At 38.4% G+C, this 25,000-nt stretch overlaps 1 protein-coding gene across 3 annotated transcripts in view; it reads left to right on the top strand.

Moving 5' to 3' along the window:
* Nucleotides 1-25,000, top strand: part of LOC136848653 (doublesex- and mab-3-related transcription factor 3-like) — a 52,141-nt gene that overhangs the window by 23,227 nt on the left and 3,914 nt on the right. For 2 of the 3 annotated variants that reach the window (XM_067121066.1, XM_067121068.1), the window contains exons 2-3: nt 5,918-6,241; nt 18,528-18,775. In XM_067121066.1, coding sequence (XP_066977167.1) covers nt 5,919-6,241; nt 18,528-18,775 — 571 coding nt within the window. In that variant the 5' untranslated portion in view covers nt 5,918. Of the gene's footprint in view, nt 1-5,533; nt 6,242-18,527; nt 18,776-25,000 lie in introns of those variants that run through there. The other variant, XM_067121065.1, reaches the window with a different exon arrangement.

Genomic DNA, 25,000 nt, shown 5'->3' with positions numbered 1-25,000 from the left:
TGGAAATAGGTGGCAACTGCGCCAGTCAAAAGGAGTCTTGTGCCTTAACTTACAATAAAATCACCATATACAATGCAAATGGTGCCTGTCCCTCATCTGTTGCTAAATTGCATTAGAAACCTAAATGCAAGCTCCAAATGCGAAATGCCTAATTGCTCACCATTCGTCATCCGTTATGCCATGTGCTTGATTATGATTAAGCCCCTCTTTGTTTTCAGAATCAATAACCCTCGGTGTAATATTCGCGGTAGCACAACACACATCTCTCGCTCTGGGTCGGTAGTCATTCATTTTGCTATGAAATATGAAGCAAAACTGCTGAAACTGGCCTTTTAAAGTTTGTATACATTTGAGTGTGCGCATGTGTGTGTTTGTGTCAGTTGCTAACTTTCCAGACGGGCGTTTGGTCTATTCAGTGGTACTACCGTGTGCTAAAGCTAGTACTACAAGTGATCAGATTGTCTTGATGCAGGAAGGTATTTAATTCACGCCAGAATTCAGACGGAGGAAATTGAATTTGTCTACAAACAACAAAGACTGAAAGCCAAGAAGGAGAAGAATCGATAACAAGCCTGAGGCAGCTATCGGCTGATTTAGCTGCCTGTGTGTTGTTTGCACAGTTAGTTTTCAGTTATGCAGCTGCTGCAGCTGTCGACTTTTTCATTTTTTCCTCTCCCCCAAAGCGTAGTTTTGGCAACATTTTCTCAGCTGTCGACGTAAAACACATTTAATGGGTTGATCTAAGCGGCCAATGACGTGTTTTCTCGCTTTTTCTCCAAATATGGAGGTTCGAAATTCGATGAAGAGAGTAATTGGTCAGTTGGAGGTCTCGAGTTTCGAGCAAGGGCAGGAAGTTGTAATGGCCGCCATAAACCTTATCACCAACATCGCCAACATTCTCCATCCTTCCTCTTTGTCACGTGGATTTCCTACGATAATTAAAGATCGCTGGAAAAAGAGATTCGTTCTTTCTAATCAATTTCACTCATTCTGGAAGCTTGGAAGAGAGGATTCGTATATGCTGATGTTGTTGTACGGAATTTCTCGGGAATACTGGGGTGAAAATTCCCAAATAAAGTTGCCATCATTGTTCTAGTATCACATCAATAGTATAGTATCATACAAGTGATATTTTATCAATATTAATCTTTAGGTTGAAAGTTTTGCATCTAGCCAATTTTCAGTTTGTTTTTGCTAATGATTTTGATATCCCCCAAAAACCAATCAATTAGAGAAGCTTACCATAGCTAACTGCCTACTAGATGAATTGAGGTATCTGACAACTACACTTTTTAAAAACAAAACCAGATAACTGGCAACTATACTAATATAAAACAGCATATGAAATTTCTGGCAATTATACCATTATCTAAACCGAGATATCTAGCAGATTTGCCCCTTTTAGGCTACGTTACATTTGCAATCGTTAAAGCATGTTAACTCGTTAAGTGAGAATAAAAATTAATAAAGGTTATATAAATTAGTAGATTTAAAGTTACAATAATCATGAATGCCTTACTTATGCATTAAATGTGTTCTAAGTATATCTTAGTTTAACCAGACCACTCCAGGTTGACCACTCTTTAATGCAATTGTTTTTTTGAAATGTAGAAACATCTTTTGATAGCATTTTTTTTTTGTAGAAACATCTTTTAAGAAACAGTTGTAGCAATGTTAACTGAAGGATAAGGTTATTCCAACGATGACCAATTTATCATCAAATTACAGTATTTCCTCCATTATTACGCATGAATTGCTTCCACCTTTGTTGATATTTAAAAGTTGATATTTAAAAGTCCTGTACTCTAGACTTCCTCAGTGAGTCATGTAATGAGGCGCACTATAGGCATTACTTAAGGTTCTATGCAGCGTCCCTTCGGCCCCTAGCTGCAACCCCTTTCGTTCCTTTTACTGTACCTCCTTTCATATTCTCTTTCTTCCATCTAGCTTTCCACCCTTTTCCTAACAGTTGAATCATAGTGCAAATGCGAGGTTTCCTCCCGTTACACCTTTCAAACCTTCTACTGTCAATTACCGTTTCAGCTCTGAATGACCTCATAGGTCCCAATGCTTGGCATTTGGCCTAAATTCTATATTCACTTCAATTCAGTCATGTAACATGAGTTCAGAGATGATAAGATTTTACTGTAAATTGAGAACAAAAAAGCAGATGTTGGAAATAGAACCTCTCTCTCTCTCTCTCTCTCTCTCTCTCTCTCTCTCTCTCTCTCTCTCTCTCTCTCTCTCTCTCTCTCTCTCTCTCTCTCTCTCTTATTATTATTATTATTTTGGCATTGGGGTGTATCAATGACCGAGGTGGAATAATCAAATCATACAATATGCGCAAATGGGATACTTGAAATTTAACAAAAATCAACAATAAAAAAAAATTACTATTTTTAATGTTCATTAAAAATATTTATATTTCGCCAATCACAACGAATCTTGTTATCTAAGACAACCAAGAAAATGCGTCTCGGGGATTAATAATATGATTATAACATGGCTGTTCTTTAATTATTATTATCATTATCATCTGTTCCGCTTTTAATTGACACTTAATTGATGAACTGCGTCAAAAATATTTGAATAACATAAACAGTTTCAATAAAACCTGACCTGATTGTATTTAGACATTCCCATTCATTGTGTATTTAGACATTCCCATTCATTGCGTTCCTTCAACTAAGTACTCATTAGTATGCGAATGTACGTAAATAGGTACGTAAGTGTAAGTGCGTGAGTAAAGTGTAAATAGGTACGTAAGTGTAAGTACGTGAATAAAGTGTAAATAGGTACGTGAGTGTAAGTAAAATGTGAATATGTACGTGAGTACGTAAGTAAAGTGTAAATAGGTACGTAAGCGTGAGCAAGTGTAAGTAAAGTGTATATAGGTACGTAAGTGTGAATACGTAAATAAAGTGTAAATAGGTACGTAAGCTTAAGTGAGGTTTAAACAGGTACTTAAGTGCAAGCACGTATGTAAAGTGTAGGTACGTAAGAAAGTGGAAGTACGTAAGCAAAGTATAGGTACGTAAGTGAAGTGTAGGTACGTAAATAAGGTACGGAGAGGTATATACACAGGGCAAGAGCTTAAGGACCACACCCAGGCACCGCTGGCATTGACTGACTGGCTCCCGTCTCGCCTGTCTGCGTTCGCTCTCTCTCTCTCTCTCTCTCTCTCTCTCTCTCTCTCTCTCTCTCTCTCTCTCTCTCTCTCTCTCCTCTCCGTGGGATGGTGCTAATAATGGTAATCAGTTGGTTGCATTTCTCTCTCTCTCTCTCTCTCTTTCTCTCTCTCTCTCTCTCTCTCTCTCTCTCTCTCTCTCTCTCTCTCTCTCCATGGGATGGTGCTAATAATGGCATTCAGTCGATTGCATTTCTCTCTCTCTCTCTCTCTCTCTCTCTCTCTCTCTCTCTCTCTCTCTCTCTCTCCATGGGATGGTGCTAATAATGGTAATCAGTTGGTTGCATTTCTCTCTCTCTCTCTCTCTCTCTCTCTCTCTCTCTCTCTCTCTCTCTCCATGGGATGGTGCTAATAATGGCATTCAGTCGATTGCATTTCTCTCTCTCTCTCTCTCTCTCTCTCTCTCTCTCTCTCTCTCTCTCTCTCCATGGGATGGTGCTAATAATGGTAATCAGTTGGTTGCATTTCTCTCTCTCTCTCTCTCTCTCTCTCTCTCTCTCTCTCTCTCTCTCATGGGATGGTGCTAATAATGGCATTCAGTCGATTGCATTTCCCTCTCTCTCTCTCTCTCTCTCTCTCTCTCTCTCTCTCTCTCTCTCTCTCTCTCTCTCTCTCTTTTCTCGGGATGATGCTAATAATGATAACCAGTTGGTTGCATCTCTCTCTCTCTCTCTCTCAACTTTATGCAAATACTCAGATTTTTCAATGAACTTTTATTTCTTTATTATCACATATCTTGTGATAATGAACTTTCCCTTCATTATTTAGCGACCATATGTCTTATACCGTCATTATCCCAAGTAATATACACAGCCAGATCATTTAGAAACATCACCGTGGAACGTTCTAGCGCTAGCTTATAGCGAGATGTATTAATAAAACTCAGTATGCTTGGAAAAATAACTTCCTGTCAGGTTTTATGAATTGTGTTAAATAAAGATCAAGTTTCCTGGATAATTGTATTAAGTTAAACTCAAAGACTTACGCAAAATTTATTTTATCTGGAAAGACCGACGGAATTATATAGAAGTATCACCATTCGGGGTGTAAATGCAAGCGTTAGGTAAAACTAACGGTAGCTCATATATTTGATGACTATATAGTTCTACAAAAATCGCAAAATAAAGTTATTGGAAGGAGATTAAGCTCGTTCTATAAAATGTCTAAAATGTTTTTTTTTTTAATTAGAAGGCATTATCTCTCTCTCTCTCTCTCTCTCTCTCTCTCTCTCTCTCTCTCTCTCTCTCTCTCTCTCTTCTTGAAACAAAGTGCAGTACTGATCTGAATGTGGAAAAAATTAAGCCCACGTAAATTCTTGTCTACTTACAACAGTAAAATTCGGGAGGTAAAGGTCTCTGTCTTATCTCCGTAATGAGTGACGACTCCTTGGACACATCTGTCTCGGCAGAGAGGAAGAATCCAAAATGAAATTTGCGCCCTTTCGCCATAAGGACCAAAATCAAAAACCGAACCTCTCCGCTAGAGAACGCGGCTTTCTGCGCTTCTCCTCCGATGTATCTTAACTTGAATATCAAATTCTGAAGCGTGCCAAGTCCTCTCTCTCTCTCTGTCTCTCCCTCTCTCTCTCCTCTCCTTGTTTCGTAGCGAAAGAACGGTGCCATTGTTGTCCCCCCTCTTTGAAAGAAGAGCAGAAGAAGAACGAGAAAAAAGCGAAAAGACATTGCGGTTTTGTGAAGGGTGGGGGAAGGAGGCAGGGTGGAGTAGTCACGGTAAAGCATATACCGGTCTGGTAGGTTCTCGGTGTGTGGCACGAATTAAGTGGCTGGTTAGATGAACTGTGTTCCTCGCGTGCTTCGCAAATAGATTGATATCTCCGGTGGGCACTGCCCTGGGGTAGGGGAAGAGCGGTGTGGGGGTGGGGATGGGGGGTCTTAATATGGGGAGTGGATAAGGAGGGAAGGGGAGCAAGGCTCCAAGAATCAACATGCTTAGTGGCGATGACGTCGAGATAACGACATGAAAATGAATATCGTAGGTGTTGTCATAACTACGAAGCAAATGTTCATACTCTCATTTTTCCTCTTTATTTCATCTTTCCGTTTATCCATCTCTTTTCTTCTTTCTCCTCAATCACCTTGCATCATTAGAGAATAAAGCAAAACTACAAGAAACTGCTGAGAGAGAGAGAGAGAGAGAGAGAGAAAGATCATTTAGTCAAGACAATACCCACTTTGTTTGCTCACAGTCACGATAAGCAACACTAAAAGAAAAGATCCAATTAAGATAAAGTCGGGAGACGATGCTCCTATTTATTCTATAAAGATTTTCAGGGGAAATTTATTATTCGCCTCCAGACTGTTAGTGGATGATGGATGCTTAGGGATGTCGTTTTGGGATTTTTAACAAAAGATAATATTATTAGATTGCACTCTCAGAATACTTTTTTTTTTACTTATTATTATTATTATTATTGATGATATTGTTGTTCTTGTTGTTGCTGTTTCTGCTTAAAGGATATTATGCTGGCAGGGGTATGCACTCTCAAAATACTTGTTTTTTTTTTTGCTTTTATTATTATTATTATTATTATTATTATTATTATTATTATTATTATTATTATTATTATACTAGCCGGGGTATACTCTCTCTGAATATCTTTTTTTTTGACTTTCGTAATTATTATTACTATTATTATTATTATTATTATTATTATTATTATTATTATTATTATTATTATTATTATTATTATTACCGTCCGTTCTCCACCAGGATGAGCGCAGAAGGCGACTGCTTCACGGCAGTAACGTCGATTCCTCCGGCGGACGCGTCTCCGCCCCCGCACACTTCCTCCTCCGCCTCTCCCGCTTCGTCCTCCACTTCGAGCGCTTCCTCGCCGTCACACAAGAGGGCGTGCGTCTCCTCCGCCCGCCGGCTGCTGAGGACGCCCAAATGCGCCCGCTGCAGGAACCACGGCGTCGTGTCCTGCCTGAAGGGGCACAAGAAGCTCTGTCGGTGGAGGGACTGCCGCTGCGCCAACTGCCTCCTGGTGGTCGAGAGGCAGAGGGTCATGGCCGCTCAGGTGGCACTCAGGAGGTAGGTCAAGATGAGTAGTCATTATGACATGTATTTTATATGTATTTATATATTTATAAATTATATATACATATATATGTGTATATATATGCATATATATACATACATATATATATATATACTGTATATATATATATGTATACTCATTCAGCAAAGGCCACAGGAAAAATAAAAGGAGTACCAAGCGCTTTCGTGTTATTTCAACACATTAGAGAGAGAGAGAGAGAGAGAGAGAGAGAGAGAGAGAGAGAGAGAGAGAGAGAGAGAGAGAAAGATTTATATATACAGTATATATATATATATATATATATATATATAGAGAGAGAGAGAGAGAGAGAGAGAGAGAGAGAGAGAGAGAATATATATATATATATATATATATATATATATATATATATATATATATATAGAGAGAGAGAGAGAGAGAGAGAGAGAGAGAGAGAGAGAGAGAGAGAGTCAACTGGTCACATTCACCAATCCTAGGTACTTTCAATAGCCACATTGGCCTCCTAATAACTTTGGAAATAGTTTCCACTGAAAGCCTCGAAATTCGGATGAGAAAGGATGAGAATAAGATTCGAATCCACTCTGGTTAGAAAATTGGTCATTGTTATCCACTTTACTTTTATGAGTCTCTTGTATGTGCGGTTTGTACTGTAACCCTGAATTTTAGTATGAATTTAAATGAAAACGTAAACGTGGTCATTATATACAAGAACTTACTTATGAGTTTTTACACGTAAATTCTGGTACGTGTTATAAAGTACAATTTATACCGTTGGTACCGATCTATTTGTTTAGAGGGTCTGCCTTATTCTTTATAAGAAATTATTTGTTTTGAAAGGCATTTCTTTCATTGCATGTATTCTTATTCACAATTGCGTTAAGCAGTTACTGAAGCGTTTGTTTTCTCTTGGTGTCTGTCTTTTGTTTTCTCCTACAAACTTATTGCATCAATTTTTCCTTTCCATCGTTGCTTAGATAAACATGTTTGTTATTACGCTTTTTCAACAATTTGCTGTGATTTATATTCAGACAAAATAGATTTGCTCCAGGGATTTTTAAAATTTGACTCTTTGCTGAACTCGCCCTAACAGAGCGTACGGTACCTTAACTAGTTTTGCTATCCTTTCTGTTAATTTAATGTTATTCATAACATATTTACCTTACTGAACGTACCCTAACAAAACTTTACAAACTCACATCTTGGTTATCCTTACTGAACGGAACTAACGAAACTATAATCCTACCCACTTCCCAGTTTTCCTAAGTGAACTCACCCTAACAAAACTTTATAAACTCACATCTTGGTTATCCTTACTGAACGCACCCTAACAAAACTTTATTAACTCACATCTTGGTTTTCCTTACTGAACGCAACTAACGAAACTTTATAAAGTCACGTCTTGCTTTTCCTTAATGAACGCACCATAACAAAGCTTTATAAACTCACTTCTTGGTTTTCCTTACTGAACGCACCCTAACGAAACTATAATCCTGCTCACTTTCTAGTTTTCCTAACTGAATGCACCCTAACGAAGCTTTATAATCCAACTCACCACTTCGTTTTCCTTACTGAACGCATCCTAACGAAACTTTATAATCCTACCCACCATCTAGGTTTCTTACTGAATACCCGATGCCAAACTTGATAGTCCTAACTGAACGCACCCTAACGAAACATTATAATCCAACTCATCTCCTAGTTTTCCTAACTGAACGCACCCTAACGAAACTTCATAATCCAACTCATCTAGTTTTCCTAACTGAACGCACCCTAACGAAACATTATAATCCAACTCATCTAGTTTTCCTAACTGAACGCACCCTAACGAAACTTCATAATCCTACTCACCTCCTAGTTTTCCTTACTGAACACCCGATAGCAAAACACACGGTACTTCTTCTTTCTTCCCCGCAAAGCGCACCATCCCGTCGAGCCCAACACGTACCTTCCTCCGATCTCAGCGCCCCGGGAGCTTAAAGCGAATCGGCGGGGTATCAAACCGGAAGGTAAAATGTATCGGAAAGCATCGCTGCAGTCGCTCCACGTAGCGGAAAAGCGCTGCATGACTGACGTCGCTAAACATGAGCGCGTAAGTGGACGTATTGAGCGTGAGTCTAAAAAGCGTCTAAACTCCCGGAAAAGATGGGAGGGATGATGGTTCTTTTGAAGACGTCGGAGCAGGGTAGCGAGACGAGGATGAAGAGGTAGAAAAGAGGCAAGTTAAAAGGAAGAAGAGACAGAAAAGAGGCAAAAGCGAAGAGGAAGAAGAGGCTGGCGTTGGGGCAGGGGGGGGGGGAAGAGAGCGTTCGGGAGCGCCTAAGTGTTTCATAACAAACTGTGAAAGATTACAGCTGACGAAGAGGAAAAGGGAAAAAGTGCCGGCGAAGATGTAACACGATCAGTAAGCGGCTCTCATCACCAGGGGTAACTTTACTCATGCGTGCGTCGGGGAGCGGAAGGGGGGAAATAGAAAAGGGGAAACACAGAGGAAAAGGTAGAAAGAGGCATTTGGGAAAGAGGAAAAAAAGAAAGGGGGAGGGAGTAAGGAAAAAAAGATATCTCTTTGTATGTTAAGTCTGAAAAGAGGAAAGATACTAAACCGCTTTTGAGTCTAACCGGGCGGAGAAGCGAAGAGACTGTGAGAGATTTCTGGTGCATATCACGTTTTAGGAAAGCTTTTTTAAGGAGTTCCAGTAAACTAGCTGTTCAGAATGAGAGAGAGAGAGAGAGAGAGAGAGAGAGAGAGAGAGAGAGAGAGAGAGAGAGAGAGAGAGAGAGAGAGAGAGAGAGATAATGAACATGAAAAGTCTTCGAAGAAAGTCACCATTCGAAAATAATCTACATAGGGGAGAGAGAGTCGAAGAACGGAAATAGAATTAAGAATAGCAATAAAAATAAAGAAGGGACTAAAAGAGAGAGAGAGAGAGAGAGAGAGAGAGAGAGAGAGAGAGAGAGAGAGAGAGAGGAACTTTAGTAAATGAGGTCATTTATTAATATAGCGGGAAATTCTGAGAATAAATTCATTTTTAAAAATTTTCACCTGAGGAGGAAAAGCAAGGAAAGAAGAATAAGGAGAGAGAGAGAGAGAGAGAGAGAGAGAGAGAGAGAGAGAGAGAGAGAGAGAGGAACTTTAGTAAATGAGGTCATTTATTAATATAGCAGGATTTTCTAAGGATAAATTCATTTTTTAAAAATTTTCACCTGGGGAGAAAAAGCAAGGAAAGAAGAAGAATACAAGAGAGAGAGAGAGAGAGAGAGAGAGAGGAGGAGGAGGAGGAGGAACTTTAGTAAATGAGGTCATTTATTAATATAACGGGAAATTCCCAGAATAAAATCATTTTTTAAAAATATCCATCAAAGGGGAAAAAGCAAGGAAGGAAGAATAAGGAGAGAGAGAGAGAGAGAGAGAGAGAGAAATGAAATGACAAGAGGTGCCAAGATATTTGTTGGGGTTTGTTAATACTCAATGCTAAGTAGACACCGAGTCATAGATCCGTTTGAGTGTTCACCAGTTTATTATCGGTAAGAAATAAGTGAAAAGTTTCTTCGACGCAATCGAGTTTTCTGTACAGCGGCTACAGCGTATAATCTAGGCCACCGAAAATGGATCTATCTTTCGGTGGTCTGGATGAGCCGCGACCCATGAAACTTTAACCACGGCCCGGTGGTGGCCTATCCTATATCGTTGCCAGATGCACAATTATGGCTAACTTTAACCTTTAATAGAATAAAAACTACTGAGGCTAGAGGGCTGCAATTTGGTATGTTTGATGATTAGAGGGTGGATGATCAGCATGCCAATTTGCAGCCCTCTAGCCTCATTAGTTTTTAAGATCTGAGGGTGGACAGAATAAAGTACGGACGGACAGACAAAGCTAGCACAATAGTTTTCTTTTACAGAAAACTAAAACAGATGGAAATATATTAAAATTCTTTGAAAGTGTATCTTCTCGATTTTATAATATTTGTATAAAAAATTTTCAGTTAAATTCTTTAAAAATCTGAATAGGAAGTGATATGAATGCTTTCCCCACCAAGACTTGACCAAGGGTCGAGCAGACAATGAGTTCAATGCCCATCAACCAGGTAACAGCGAAGGAATTGTTGGGGTAACTGTCTGCAAAATGTATAACAGTGTATTGACCTTATCACAGGTGGGACGGAATAGAGCCAGCGTTATGTAAAAGTAAGGAGGGAAAGGAGGGCAGGAAAGTACAGCGCGAGAGAACAGAGTTGGGCAGACCCAATTGTTCGTTTGGTGCTTTTAAAGGGCTTTGTTCCGCAGGGGGTTAGTACCGTCAGTACACCTCATTACTTGAGGTTCTTTGCAGCGCGCCTTCGGCCCCTACCTGCAACCCCTTCCGTTCCTTTTACTGCACTTCCTTTCATATTCTCTTTTTTCCATCTTACTTCCCACCCCCTCCTAACAATTGATTCATAGTGCAACTGCGAGGTTTTCCCCCCTGTTACACTTTTCAAACCTTTCACTGTTAATTTCCGTTTCAACACTGAATGACCTCACAGGTCCCAGTGCTTGGCCTTTGGCCTAAATTCCATACTCTTTTCTAAAAGGGCTTTGTTATGATCGAATAGTGTGTTGTTAAGAAAAAGTTATTTGAAGGAACATGCCATATTGTTATTATGGCAATTTACGCTTATGTGCATGTGGCAACTTCAATATAACACTTAATTCTATTGGCAGACCAATATGAAGTTCTCGTGAGGGAGCAAAGTAGGGTCATTTATTCAATAATCTGTTTACTGGAAATAAGCCGATAAGACGAAACAACCGGAATAATGATAATAAGAATATTTAACACACACATAGGCACTCTCGTCGGAGCAAAGAATGAACCAGAGGGCATCTTTCACGAGAGCCAATAAAACCATGATGACGTCACCGTCCATACTTATCCCGCTTGTACTCAGGGATGAATCACATAATGACAGGGGCCAGGAAGGTGGCGTTTTCTTCAGGTTCGGGAGTAACGAAAATAATAATAATATTAATAATAATAATGGCGATTGCCTTTTGTCTGTCAGAGCCGTATGGAATTTCTCTTAAGGATATGAGAAGAGAATTTTGAGGGTCTAAGGAATTTAATTGTTCCAGATGGATTTGATCGGTTTAATAATAATAATAATAATAATAATAATAATAATAATAATAATAATAATAATAATAATAATAATAATTTTTACAGTTACGACAACAAATATCGAAAGAATTGGTGAAGCATAATAGTGCCACCATCCGAAACCGTCTCTTTCATCCTACAATACACTCGAAAAAAGGTCAATCGGAAAGAAAAGGAAAAAGATAAAGAGCGAAAGAGAGAGACAAAAAGGTATAGAGGACCGACGACTCATCGAAAGAGTAATTGTACAAACACGGTATCGGATGTAATAGGAGACGTACGAAGCGTTAAAAAACAATGCCCTGTCATTCCAAACGAGTCGAGAGAAAGAGAGAGAGAGATAGAGAGACAGAGAGAATTAGCAAGAGATGGCATCGAGGAGGGGGTGTTTATACGACTATGGAGTCTATAGTGGCATGTGCCCAGGAACCAGCGAGCGAAAGCAAGCCGTGCCCACCTGTCGGTAATGGGCGCCATGTTTACACTCCACCCCGAGGGCGACTTTCATGTGCCATTTCGCTACGCTAACCAACACCTTCTTCCCTCCCCCTCCTCCCCCTCCGGCTATTTAGGGGTTCGGGAGGGATTCTTTTCTTCTTCTTCTTCTTCTTCTTCTTCTTCTTCTTCTTCTTCTTCTTCTTCTTCTATGAAGGAGGACAAGAAGATGATGGTAAAGAAAAGAATGATAATGGGGATGTGTCGAACTGAAGAGTCATGCATGAAGACAATCAAGGGATTCTTCTTCGATTCTTTTCTTCTTGTCCTCTTCTTCTTGTTCGTGTCTTCTATGAAGGAGGACAAGAAGATGATGGTAAAGAAAAGAATGATGATGGGGATGTGTCGAGCTGAAGAGTCATACATAAAGACAATAAAGGGATTCATCCTATATTCTTTTCTTCTTGTTCTCTTCTTCTTGTTCGTGTCTTCTATGAAGGAAGACAAGAAGATGATGGTAAAGAAAAGAATGATAATGGGGATGTGCCGACCTGAAGAGTCATACATGAAGACAATGAAGGGATTCTTCTTCTATTCTTTTCTACTTTTCTTCTTGTCCTCTTCTTGTTCGTGTCTTCTGTGGAGGAAGACAAGAAGATGATGGTAAAGGAAAGAATGATGATGGGGATGTGTCGGGCTGAAGAGTCATACATGAAGACTATAAGGGGATTCTTCTTCTATTCTCTTCTTCTTTTCTTCTTGTCCTCTTCTTCTTCTTGTTCGTGTCTTCTGTGGCGGAAGACAGAAAATGATAGTGAGTAAAGAAATGATGTTGAGAATGTGTCGAGTCGAGTTGAAGACTCATTAATGAAGACAATAAAGATCATTTTGGATTCAAGCTTCCTTATCTTCCCTCCTCCCTTCTCTAATGAAGAAGAACAGAAAAGAAAAGAAGAAGAAGGAGAAGAAAGTGAGTGCAAAGATAAACACGAAAAGAGAACCAAATATAGATATAGGAATAATAAAGTGTAGAAAGGTTGGTCCATAGTTGGATTAGGTTAAGCTTGCTTATGCCAGCGCGGGCCATTGTCCCAAGGGTAGTGATGTGTGAAAGAGAGTACGAGGCCTGGTGTGGACCTGCGGACTCTTCTAAACTAACAGAGACGATGTCGGCAGGGCTTCCTTTTCTCTTTGTCGAGTTCTCATATTACGAAAAATTTGATGATAAAAATGCAATGAAAGCAAAGATAACACGGAACGTAAGAAAAATAGAAGTAAGGCTTTTTATTTATGATTTCCTTTAATAAACGGCGAGAAAAGAGATGATGATGATGAAGGAGAAAATAATAGAGATTTGTTGAGCTAACGATTTGCAAATGGATACATTTAAGAGGTCGTTTTTTTAGTGCTCTGGGAGAACTTCAATCGTTTCTCCCTGAAAAACAGAGAACAAGTAAAAAAATGCGCCAAAGTTTCTTCGGCGCAATCGAGTTTTCTGTACAGCCGCTACAGCGTATAATGAAGGCCACCGGGAATAGATCTATCTTTCAGTGGTCTCGGTATAATGCTGTATGAGCCGCGGCCCATGAAACTTTAACCACGGCCCGTGGTAGCCTGGCCTATATCGTTGCCAGATGCACGATTATGGCTAACTTTAACTAACTTTAAATAGAATCAAAACTACTGAGGCTAGATGGCTGCAATTTGGTATGCTTGATGATTGGAGGGCGGATGATCAACATGCCAATTTGCAGCCCTCTAGCCTCAGTAATTCTTAAAATCTGAGGGCGGACAGCAAAAGTGCGGACGGACAGACAAAGCCGGCACAATAGTTTTCTTTTACAGAAAACTAAAAAGCGGAAAAAAGAGGAACCAGCAACGCCGCTAACGAGGTATACATGGAGGGGAATTCAAAGAGAGCCAAGTAAAGAAGAAACGATAATAATGATGAAGATGACAGACTTTTTTTGGGGGGGTGGGGGGGAGGGGCGTTGGTTGGGGCCGAATCGATGGATATTTAAAGAGGGCTGTTAACGATTTCTAAATGAAGGATCTAGTGATGCTTTTTTTTTTTCCTCAAAGTGAGAAGATCGTTGTAGGTGATTCATGAGGTTGATAATGACAAAAGATTTGGGGTTAGGGAGGAGAGGGAGGGGGGAGGGTTTGAGGAGGGTAGGGTGCAGGGGAGGAGGAAGAAGAGTTTTTTTTTCCTTTTATCTTTGAAACATCTTAATGAATGTTTGTGTTGTTGGAACTTCATATGGTCTCTTATAGCTTAAGCACTTTTGGGGACTCGATCTTGTTCGACGTTACCTTTTATTCTTTACTCTTTTTTATTTTTCTGTAAAAGAAAACGAATGTGCCGGCTTTGTCTGTCCGTCCACACTTTTTCTGTCCGTACTTTTTCTGTCCGTACTTTTTCCTGCCCGCACTTTTCCTGTCCGTACCTTTTCCTGTCCTCACTTTTTCCTGTCCTCACTTTTTCTGTCCGCACTTTTCCTGTCCGCACTTATTCTGTCCGCACTTTTTCTGTCCGTACTTTTTCTGTCCGCACTTTTTCCTGTCCTCACTTTTTCTGTCCGCACTTTTTCTGTCCGTACTTTTTCTGTCCGCACTTTTTCTGTCCGTACCTTTTCTGTCCGTACTTTTTCTGTCCGCACTTTTTCTGTCCGCACTTTTTCCTGTCCTCACTTTTTCTGTCCTCACTTTTTCTGTCCGCACTTTTTCTGTCCGTACTTTTTCCTGTCCGCACTTTTTTCTGTCCGTACTTTTTCTGTCCGCACTTTTTCCTGTCCTCACTTTTTCTGTCCGTACTTTTTCTGTCCGCACTTATTCTGTCCGCACTTTTTCTGTCCGTACTTTTTCTGTCCGCACTTTTTCCTGTCCTCACTTTTTCTGTCCGTACTTTTTCTGTCCGCACTTTTTCCTGTCCTCACTTTTTCTGTCCGTACTTTTTCTGTCCGCACTTTTTCTGTCCGTACTTTTTCTGTCCGCACTTTTTCCTGTCCGCACTTTTTCTGTCCGTACTTTTCCTGTCCTCACTTTTTCTGTCCGTACTTTTTCTGTCCGCACTTTTTCTGTCCGCACTTTTTCTGTCCGTACTTTTTCTGTCCGCACTTTTTCCTGTCCTCACTTTTTCTGTCCGTACTTTTTCTGTCCGCACTTTTTCCTGTCCGTACTTTTTCTGTCCGCACTTTTTCCTGTCCTCACTTTTTCTGTCCGTACTTTTTCTGTCCGCACTTTTTCCTGTCCGCACTTTTTTCTGTCCGCCCTCAAATCTTAAAGACTACTGAGGCCAGAGGGCTGCAAATTGGTATGTTGATCATCCACCCTCCAATCATCAAACATACCAAATTGCAGCCCTCTTGCCTCCTCAGTAGTTTTTATTTTATTTAAGGTTAAAGTTAGTCATAATCGTGCTTCTGGCAACTATATAAGATAGGCCACCACCGGGCCGTGGTTAAAGTTTCGTGGGCCGCGGCTCCGAAATCTATCAGAAACTATAGTTTTACCATATATAAGCAGTAATTTTGCTCATGTACCAGGGAAGGGTTATTTCCATATACGGTAATAAATTACAATTCTGCGCAAAATTAATGTATACGTTAAAATATTTATTCAAGGAGAAGATAAGGTTTATACTATTTTTAATTCATATGTATTTGTAGATAGATGGATATTATTGAATTATGCGCGAATATCTCCGATCACTATGCGCGAATATCTCCGATCACTCTAAATTATCATTTGGTATGTTTGTTCGTGTTCAAGGTGTCCTTACACTTATCGATATAAGTATCACTAAATCAACCGAATACTTTTATAAATTGCTCTTATATAATTGCTTTTATAAAGATAAAAGATCAACAAGGCTATTTTTATTCGTTATAGAATGGTACCAAAGAGCCATTCTGATTGTTATGTAATAATAATCAAATAGCTGTTTCGTGTAAGTAACCACTAGCGGATCCAGAAAAATTTCCAGGGGGCACCAATTTTCATATACATACATATATATATGTGCGTATATATAATATACACACATACAATATATATGTGTATATATATATATTATATATTATTATTATTATTCAGATTATTGTTATTATTATTATTTTTTCTCAAAATTTTATTATTATTTCTATAATAGATTTTTTTCCCATTTTCATATTTCTCATTTATGTTTTTATTATTAATAAATCTTCAAAATTATTATTTTGTCATTATTTTTCAAGGTGGGGGCACGTGCCCAGGTGGACTCCCCCCACTGGATCCGCTTGTGTACATAACATTTTTCTGTGGTTTACCGCTACTACTACAAAATGATAATAATAATAATAAATAATAATAATAATAATAATAATAATAATAATAATAATAATAATAATAATAATAATAATAATAATAATAATAATAATTTTATCATTATAAAAACAAAACCAATAATAAAACTAAAAATTATACAAGTGGGTGAGAACAGAACCAGTCGCCCCTTACAGCAAGGAGTTATAAAATCAGAGACGGAAGGAAAGTGAAGAGCACCGGAAGGAGAACGAATAGGGCAGACCCATATGCTCTTTTGTTGTAGCATTTCAAAGCCAGACCAGAGGAACATAATTTAGTAACAAAAGGAGATAGTAAAAACCTATTAAATGAGAAGGGGATACAATTATGCAAGAATCATGAAAGAAATTTTTAAAAGAGAAAAAAGCACCCAAAAATAATAAGTTAGAACAAACAAATTTATATAATACAAACATGAAATAAACTACAAAAACCTCACAGGAAGCAACGAAAATACAAAGAAACACAAGAAACAATAAAAGAGGTCATCAGCCGTAAACATATGAACTCAAAACAGCAAGCAAGAAAAAATTTATTTCAGATTCATAAACCATTAAAACGGCAAAAAAAAAAAAAAAATAAATAAATAAATAAATAAAACACGCATATCGCCCTAATCTTTGAAATTAAACCAGAAACGATTCACGCCAGCCATTTGCAAATCATCTTTTAGACAAAAAAAAAAAAAGAATAAACAAAATAAAACTTAAAAAATAAACAAATGTGGAAGTGTAAAACCATCACTGGGAAGTCTGACTCATACAGAGACATTTCTGATGATTATCTTGACGTCTTGCGGGGAGGTATGAGGCCAGTACTGCTAGTAGGAGCAGTAATAGCAGGAGTAGTAGTAGTAGTAGGAATAGGGGTAAGGGTACTGGTAGCACTGGGTATCTTCAGTACCCGTCATAATCTGCCCAGACATCTGAGGATTGGCTTTCGCAGTTTTGCGTCGAGATGTTCGTAATAGACTTAAGAGATCCACTATTTTCTTTTCTCTTTTTCTATATTATTTTTATCATTTTGATCATCATTATCCCTCTCTCTCTCTCTCTCTCTCTCTCTCTCTCTCTCTCTCTCTCTCTCTCTCTCTCTTTCTTTTTCATCCACTTCCATTTCAGTATCATCATCAGTCATCTATTTAGTATGGTCCTTATCTTTACCGTTATTCTTATTTACTTTCTTATCTCTTTATTTCTCCTCATCGTTATCCTTCTTTCTTTCCATCTTTCTCTCCACCTCCCTCTTCCTTGTCATCACCATCATTATAATTCTTGTTCACGTTCTGATATCTTTGCTCATTTTACCTTCTTTTCTTCTAACTGTTTCTGTTTTGCATTCTTCTTCCTTTTTTCTTTCTATCTCCCCTACATCGTCTTTCTCCACATCATCATTATCACCGTCGTTGTACTTATTCTTATTCTCATTCTTATTTCTTTCTCCGTTTCTTTTGCTTTTCGTCATCATCACCAACAACTACCATCACTAACACCGTGCTTCTTATTCACATTATTCATTATTCACATCCTTTTTTATCATTATTCCTTTCAGTCTGCTTTCTTTTTCCTCCTCTTCCTCCTCCCCATTTCCATCTTCGTCATCATTCTTCTTTCTTTCAACTTCACTTCCTCATTCTTATCCCAGTTTTCTGTATCTATATTATACCACTATACATTCTCATGTAGACCTTTATGTAGTTTTTACGAGCACGAGGATACAGCATGTGTGTGTTCATGCGTGTAAGTTCACACATAGATGTCTCTGTACGTATACGTTGGGAATACCAGCCGCGTCAAATAGTCTCTTTATTAATTTATTTGTCTGTATGCACATATATACATACACACACAACACCCATATATATATATATATATATTATATATATATAGATATATATATATATATATATATATATACTCGTATATATATATATATATATTTATATATATATGTGTACATACATATGTCTCTATGTATATATGTACATACAGCCAAATAAATTAATAAAGAGACTATACACACACACACACACACACACACACACACACACACACACACACACACACACATATATATATATATATATATATATATATATATATGTATATATATATATATATATATATATATATATATATATGTATATGTATATATATACACCCTTTCTTCCTGCGCACGTTGACATTCAACTTATACTGACAGACAGCATATCAGAAGAGAACAATTATATCTAAGTTACACTGTGTAAACGGTATGGGCGTTGATCATTGAATATATACTGCAAAAAATCTAATATCAAGAGAATAAACAATCTGAGGTAAATGACCACCTAATCAGACGTTTTCTCTCTTGCCCCAAACAGACAGCAGGCATCAGAAAACAGAGAGGGCAGCAGCGCCACTTCCTCCGGCTCGGTGACCACCAGTAGCACCACAACTACAACAGTGACTTCAGAAACCTCGTCAGCAGGAGCTCGTCAAGAGTCACAGGCGACCTTAGCTGCTAGGGCCAAGCTGAAGTCAGCAGAGGCTCTGTTAGCCCAGAAGAGGCTCTATCAGAGACACCTCAGGTCCTTACAGCAGTCTGCACTGGCCAGGGATCTAATGAGCAGTAAGTGTAGCTTTATTTTCGTTTTCAGAGGTATAGGCCTAACCCACTAGCTTGGTATCGGTGCCAGGTATTGTCGTGCATAGGCTGACACTCTTCAGTGCATAGGCTGTGACAACAGCCGGGTAAAAATTTTATCTGAGATCTTTTGGCAGCTGTAACATTCCGTGGGTATGGCCTAGATCTTAGCTTACAATGTCAACCTTAGAAAAAATGCTTTTACAGAACATCTGTAAGTGAAGTACTGTTGTTATTGTTATCATTATCAAGACTACTGTAGACAAAAGGGTTAAATTCAGTTTGATAAATGTAAATAAGGAAAGGGAACAAGAGAAAAGGCTAATCATGAAAGTAAGGGATAATTTTTCATCCTAGTTAGGAACAAGCACATTCGTTTCGTACTGAACGACGTCCAAGTACATAGGCACGTTTCTCAGTGATTATGTACAACTTGAAACTACCGCCTGAACAAAAATGAAAGATACCAAACACGGCCTTTTGTTTGATAGGAGGTTGAATTTCTTTCATTTTCCCTTACGATTGTTTGCCTAATTACCAGTGGTGTCCACTTACACTATTATCTTTGTTTGGTTGCTTATAATTTTACTGGCGTACTTCTCTGTCCCTTTGACGCTTTCAGTCAGTCTATCTGAGTAGCCTATGCATATATGTATCTACATATTCCTTTATTTCCTCCTCTTCCTCTGTATATGTATTCATGCACATATGTGCGTCTCTCTCTCTCTCTCTCTCTCTCTCTCTCTCTCTCTCTCTCTCTCTCTCTCTCTCTCGGGCGGAAGAGGCAACCTACGAAACTGCCGTCTGGGCAACGGCGTAAAACAAGGGCCGCCTCTGTGCCCGGATTCGTAACTTTACTCTGGTCTTCCTTCTTTCTCTCTCTCTCTCTCTCTCTCTCTCTCTCTCTCTCTCTCTCTCTCTCTCTCTCTCTCTCAGCACATTCGGCCCACATCCACACGCCTACCAGCCAAACCGCACGCCCACCCCTCTCTCTCTCTCTCTCTCTCTCTCTCTCTCTCTCTCTCTCTCTCTCTCTCTCTCTGTCTGTCTCTTTCTCTCTCTCTAACCCACCCTACTGCGCGTCAGTATGACTTAGGAAGCAATTCGCGAGATTACCTGCAACGCTTCGTTGAAATATCATAAGAAGCGAAGGTTTCCGATTTCAAGGACGTGCTTTGTAGCCCCTCTTGCAGTAAGAAGTCTCAAGTAGCCTGTTTTGGAGTCTTTTTTTTTTTTTACAGCAGCATCGCACAGAAGTCTTCTTGAGAGACTGTCCTTTCCAATTTTAAAGGCAAGAGTGGTAGTGGCCACTTGCAATCATAAGTCTATTAACTTTGACGTCTCTTAGTCACATATCTTTATAAGTCTCTCCTCGTATATTTTAAGCTTAAAATCTATAGTCTTCTTCAATAAAGCAAAAGCGTTCTTTCTTTTCCTGTTTAGACTTTTCTTACAAGAAATCTCAGCCTTGCATACGAGTTTTTATACAGAATCTACAGGGATTCTTGTACAGCTGTTGTGCCTTCACAGCAGTAAAGGAACGACGGATAAACAAAATACTGTATCTCTCTTCTTACTCTCGTCTCTCGTGACACTAGTCAATGAAACTTGTTCTCCATTCATAAAATACTACCAAGGGGTGAATGGGAAACAAGCGGGTTGTAGATTTACGTCAGGGTAGTAAGGACCGTTTCGTTCAGGGAATTAGAGGGATTATTCTTGTAAAAATCTGGCATTAAAAGAAAAAATAAAATGGTAGTTACGACGAGTTCCAGTTGTTGATTAATGATCTTTCGAGCTAGGATGGCAAACGTGTATTTATTTGTTTATTTATTTACATTTTATTGCATCGTTTTTCTTTATTTTATCTCTTAAATTGTTTCTGATTTGCGCGTGTCTTGAACAACAGTTGAGAGTCCGCTATCCATTGAAAAGACACATCACCGTTCGTAGTCTTGATAAAAAAAAAACTACTATTCCTCCATCAAGCATTAACTTCCTCGCATCGAATTCAAGAACAAAAAGTTCATTGTTTCGCAAAAGTGAAAGGGTATCGAGAGATTCTGAGGTGAGAAACCCAAAGGAGAAACAATACTACCGCCTGTTCTTGGGGGATTTCCTCATGGAGAAGTAAAGAGACAAAGAAGAAAGAAGAAGAAGAAGAAGAAGAGGAGAATCTAAAAACACGAAGGAAATCAAATGAAGGCTACTGGTTCTCATCAGCTATGAATGAGGCAACCACAGCAGGTGAACGGACTGCATCCTACGACGCCACAGAATCTTCAGCCCATCAATCATCTCGAAAAATCGAATAGAAATTGCTTCCTCTGCCAACTTGTTGACCTTCCGTCTGGCGAGAGATTTTGTTTGTTTACCCAAAAGGTAGTCGCTAAGCACTTGAGAGCTACTTCAGCTTTATCTCGATCGTGTTGACCCAATGCGATACCTAACCCTTGCTGTTCTTGTACCCCAAACAGTGGGGGTACTTGTGCTTCGTGCCCCGGGCTTAGTCATTATTGTTATGATTACTCATAATGCGAGCGCGTTCTTACGCAACTAGCCAAAAAAGGGCCGTGAGCTTGGATACCTTGGTTCAGGGAATGGAATTCCCACTTGAAGGAAAAAGGTACCTATATCTTTGATGAGATATACTTCACTTCAGCTCATTCTGTGAAATTGGACAGAGATCTCATTCGTAAGCAAAAATAGATAAATGTGGCATTAATTTTGACAAAATAGATTAATAGATAAATAAATTAAAATAATTTACCTAAGGGTGCCCTCAATCACAGGCTCCGGCATAGCTCAGGAGACTGAATGATAACTGGCAAACAAGTAACGGAAAGCGTAGGCTGTGAGAGAGAGAGAGAGAGAGAGAGAGAGAGAGAGAGAGAGAGAGAGAGAGAGAGAGAGAGAGAGAGAGAGATCTTCAATCACAGAACAAACAAGAGGTCCACCGTACTTCCGCTCTCTTACAAAGTGCAAGCAAGCACAGAACTGTTCTCCGTGTTTCTTCAGCAAACTCCTTCGCTTTTGTTCGATAACAGAGACCCAAGAAAATGGTGCATTTGTTTGCTTGTGATTACAGCGCAGGTGAGTTCAGGTTATCTTTTCAAGGTTAAGAAAAGAAGATTAAAAAAAAAAAGAGGAAATGAGGAGTAACTTGAGATTCGTTCACCTACCCTCGATCTCTGACTCATGAGTAAATGAGAGGAAAAAAAAATAACCCTTTCGTTGCACAGTTGGTCTATTCTTGCCGTCGTTGCTATGAGAGGGAGTGTCATTGTTTTGAATTGGTGTTCCTGCTTCCTTATTCTTGCGTCGAGAAAGCACACGAGTTGTTGAAACAGGTAGTTTTAAGTGTTCTTGATCATTTTGGATTAGGAAGAAGAGCTCCCGAACCTTCATCTCGTTTAAGAGAGGATTTAAAAATATTGTAGTAAATGTATGAAGCTAAACCTGTCTCGAGTTCTTGAAGGAATTCAGAAAGAAGAGCATTGTTTTCTCTCTAGAATTAAGAATTGGAGTCCGATGCGAGTTGTAGATCTAGCTTGCACAACCGAAATCTATACAATATATAGAATTGGTTTTCCCTACCGAATGATTGCATTTCAAAAGTGTTCCAGTATCTTGTAAAACGTACATTTTTTTCTAATTCCTTTTATTGCTCAAAATTGTCTGACATCACATAAAGGTTTGAGAGTCTTTAAAATGAAAGGAGAGTTTACCTGAATCTGGGCCTTAGAGTGTTGCCGTATCTTGAGTCGACTAAGGATTTTGAGGACACAGAAGTTTCTCCGTAGGAATGAGGAAATTGAACATTTTGTCTTAATAAGGATATATCAGGTTTATTATTATTAGTGTTATTATTATTTTCTAAAATGAAGGAACGTTCATATGGAACGCGCTGATAAGGCGTAAAATTCCACAATGCGCAATGCCCGTATATCATAAAATAGAACAGTGAGAGTAATATAAGAACTGATTACTTCTCGTTCTCAAAGACACTAACTGTTAACTGGGGAAATTGCCTCTTTATCTCAAAAAAAAAAAAAAAAAACACATAGAAACTACTCGTCATTTTTTTCTCGTTTTCAAAAACAGCAGCGAAAATTAATGAAGACTTCCAACAGACGAGTTTACTCGCATTTTTTTTTTTTTTTTTTTGCACATCATCACCTCACGTGTTAGCAACAACTGTTGCCATCTCCGAACCGGATATGAGTTTTTAGGCAAAATATTGATCTTCGGTGCACGCTGTAAAGCCCCGTTTGGAGTTGGCGGGGGGAGAGGGTCCATGAGATACGAGACTGGAGAGGAAATAGGGAATGGTCGTATTTGGTATCACTTCTTCATAATTACAGGGATTAATCTTCGGAGGTTCGGGTGTCTTCGGCAACGGGCGTTGGGATTCCTAGTCACGTTCTCTTTCCAACGAAGCTTCGGAAAATGTTCGGTCTGAGGGCCGCTCTTGAAAAAGCAGAACGTCATGCGGGCCACCTACGTATATGTATGTATATGTGTGTTTATATATATATATATATATATATATATATATATATATATATATATATATATATATATATATATATATATATATATCGTGGTCAGGTCGACAACGGTACCTCGTTCTGATTAGGGAACCCGGGTTCGTTTCCCGCTACCGGACATCATGATTTCTTCATATTTCTTGCACTTGGATCTTAAAGCTTTGTAGAGACAAGCGTATCCAAAAAGCGCGAAGAATTCGAGAAGTTAAGAGAACATTGTGGCTATTACAATTATATATGTATCTGGTAAAAAGTGACCAGTAGATTCCATATATATATATATATATATATATATATATATATATATATATATATATATATATATATATATATATATATATATATATATATATATATGTATGTATGTATGTATGTATGTATATATGATATAACACACAACAGACGCCAATGAAACTTTTCTTTGCAGTTATTGATTTTGCAAGGAATATTTCTTCTACTCAGGATAAGCGGTATCTAAGTTTTATGATACAAAAAAAGAGAAATATACTTTTACTTATTTTCTCTAGCGGTCCACTTTCAAAATCAAACGGGCCACTTTTGGCCCACGGGCATGGGGTTGGACGGCCCTGGGTTAGACGTAATGACGCTAACGAACTTTTGGTGGAAAGAGTTTGGGTGATTTGGATGAGTTGAACGAGCCTCTAAATCATATTCATGTGAAGTTTGCGAAGAATTCATCGAACCTTCGAAATCTGTCCTGATGAATTTAAAGGAAATCTGGAAAACTTTCCGTTTAACTCAGCGAAAACTCTTGGAGTACTGAATCTTTTAATCTATTGAAACTGAAACTAATGAAGCTTCGGATTCTATTCTGGTAATTTAAAATGAGCTTTTTAATTTCCTGAGGTGAATTAGGTAAATTCAGGGGCGCGTTCAGTTGAATGTAACGAAGCCCAGAAACGTATTTTAGACAAATTTCTTCGAAAGGAAAAGGAATTCTTAAGACATTATGAAAAAAACATGTGGATATGTGTGTATGCATATGACTGCATGTGTGATTATTTTGTCACACTTTCTCAAGTATATGAATGCAAACGCACACATATATATATGTATACATAGATATAATATATATATATATATAGTATGTATGTATATATATATATATATATATAAAATCAAGATGAAATCCACGAAGGAAAGAGAAACAATGGAGTGTTGCAAGGCCTTTCGACTTATAGTCCTTTACTTAGTAGACTTTATTTATATATTCAGCACGTTCCACATTTTCGTGATTCAGTTATACATATATATACATACATACGTACATATATATATATATATATATATATATATATATATATATATATATATATATATATATATATATATATATAACCACCACAGGGAAAAATGAAAAAGGGTTGTGAATCCTAACCGGTTTTGGCTAAGCCAAGTTCAGAAAATAGTGGCGATTAACATAAAATCACGTGTCAAAGTAGTATATATATATATATATATATATATATATATATATATATATATATATATATATATATATATATATATATATATTCAGATGCAAAGAGGGATTAGGGTAAAAGAGAAACCCCCATTGGTCCCTGAGAATAGTAAGGCGCTATTATGGCCTGGGTATGGGTAAGGGCATTTAGGGCATGGGGGGGACGACTAAGGACGT

This window comes from Macrobrachium rosenbergii, chromosome 19 (genome assembly GCF_040412425.1).
Source record: "Macrobrachium rosenbergii isolate ZJJX-2024 chromosome 19, ASM4041242v1, whole genome shotgun sequence".
Classification (NCBI taxonomy): Eukaryota; Metazoa; Arthropoda; class Malacostraca; order Decapoda; family Palaemonidae; genus Macrobrachium; species Macrobrachium rosenbergii.
Note: the sequence above shows the minus strand (reverse complement) of the source record. Positions and strands in the feature narration are given on the sequence as shown.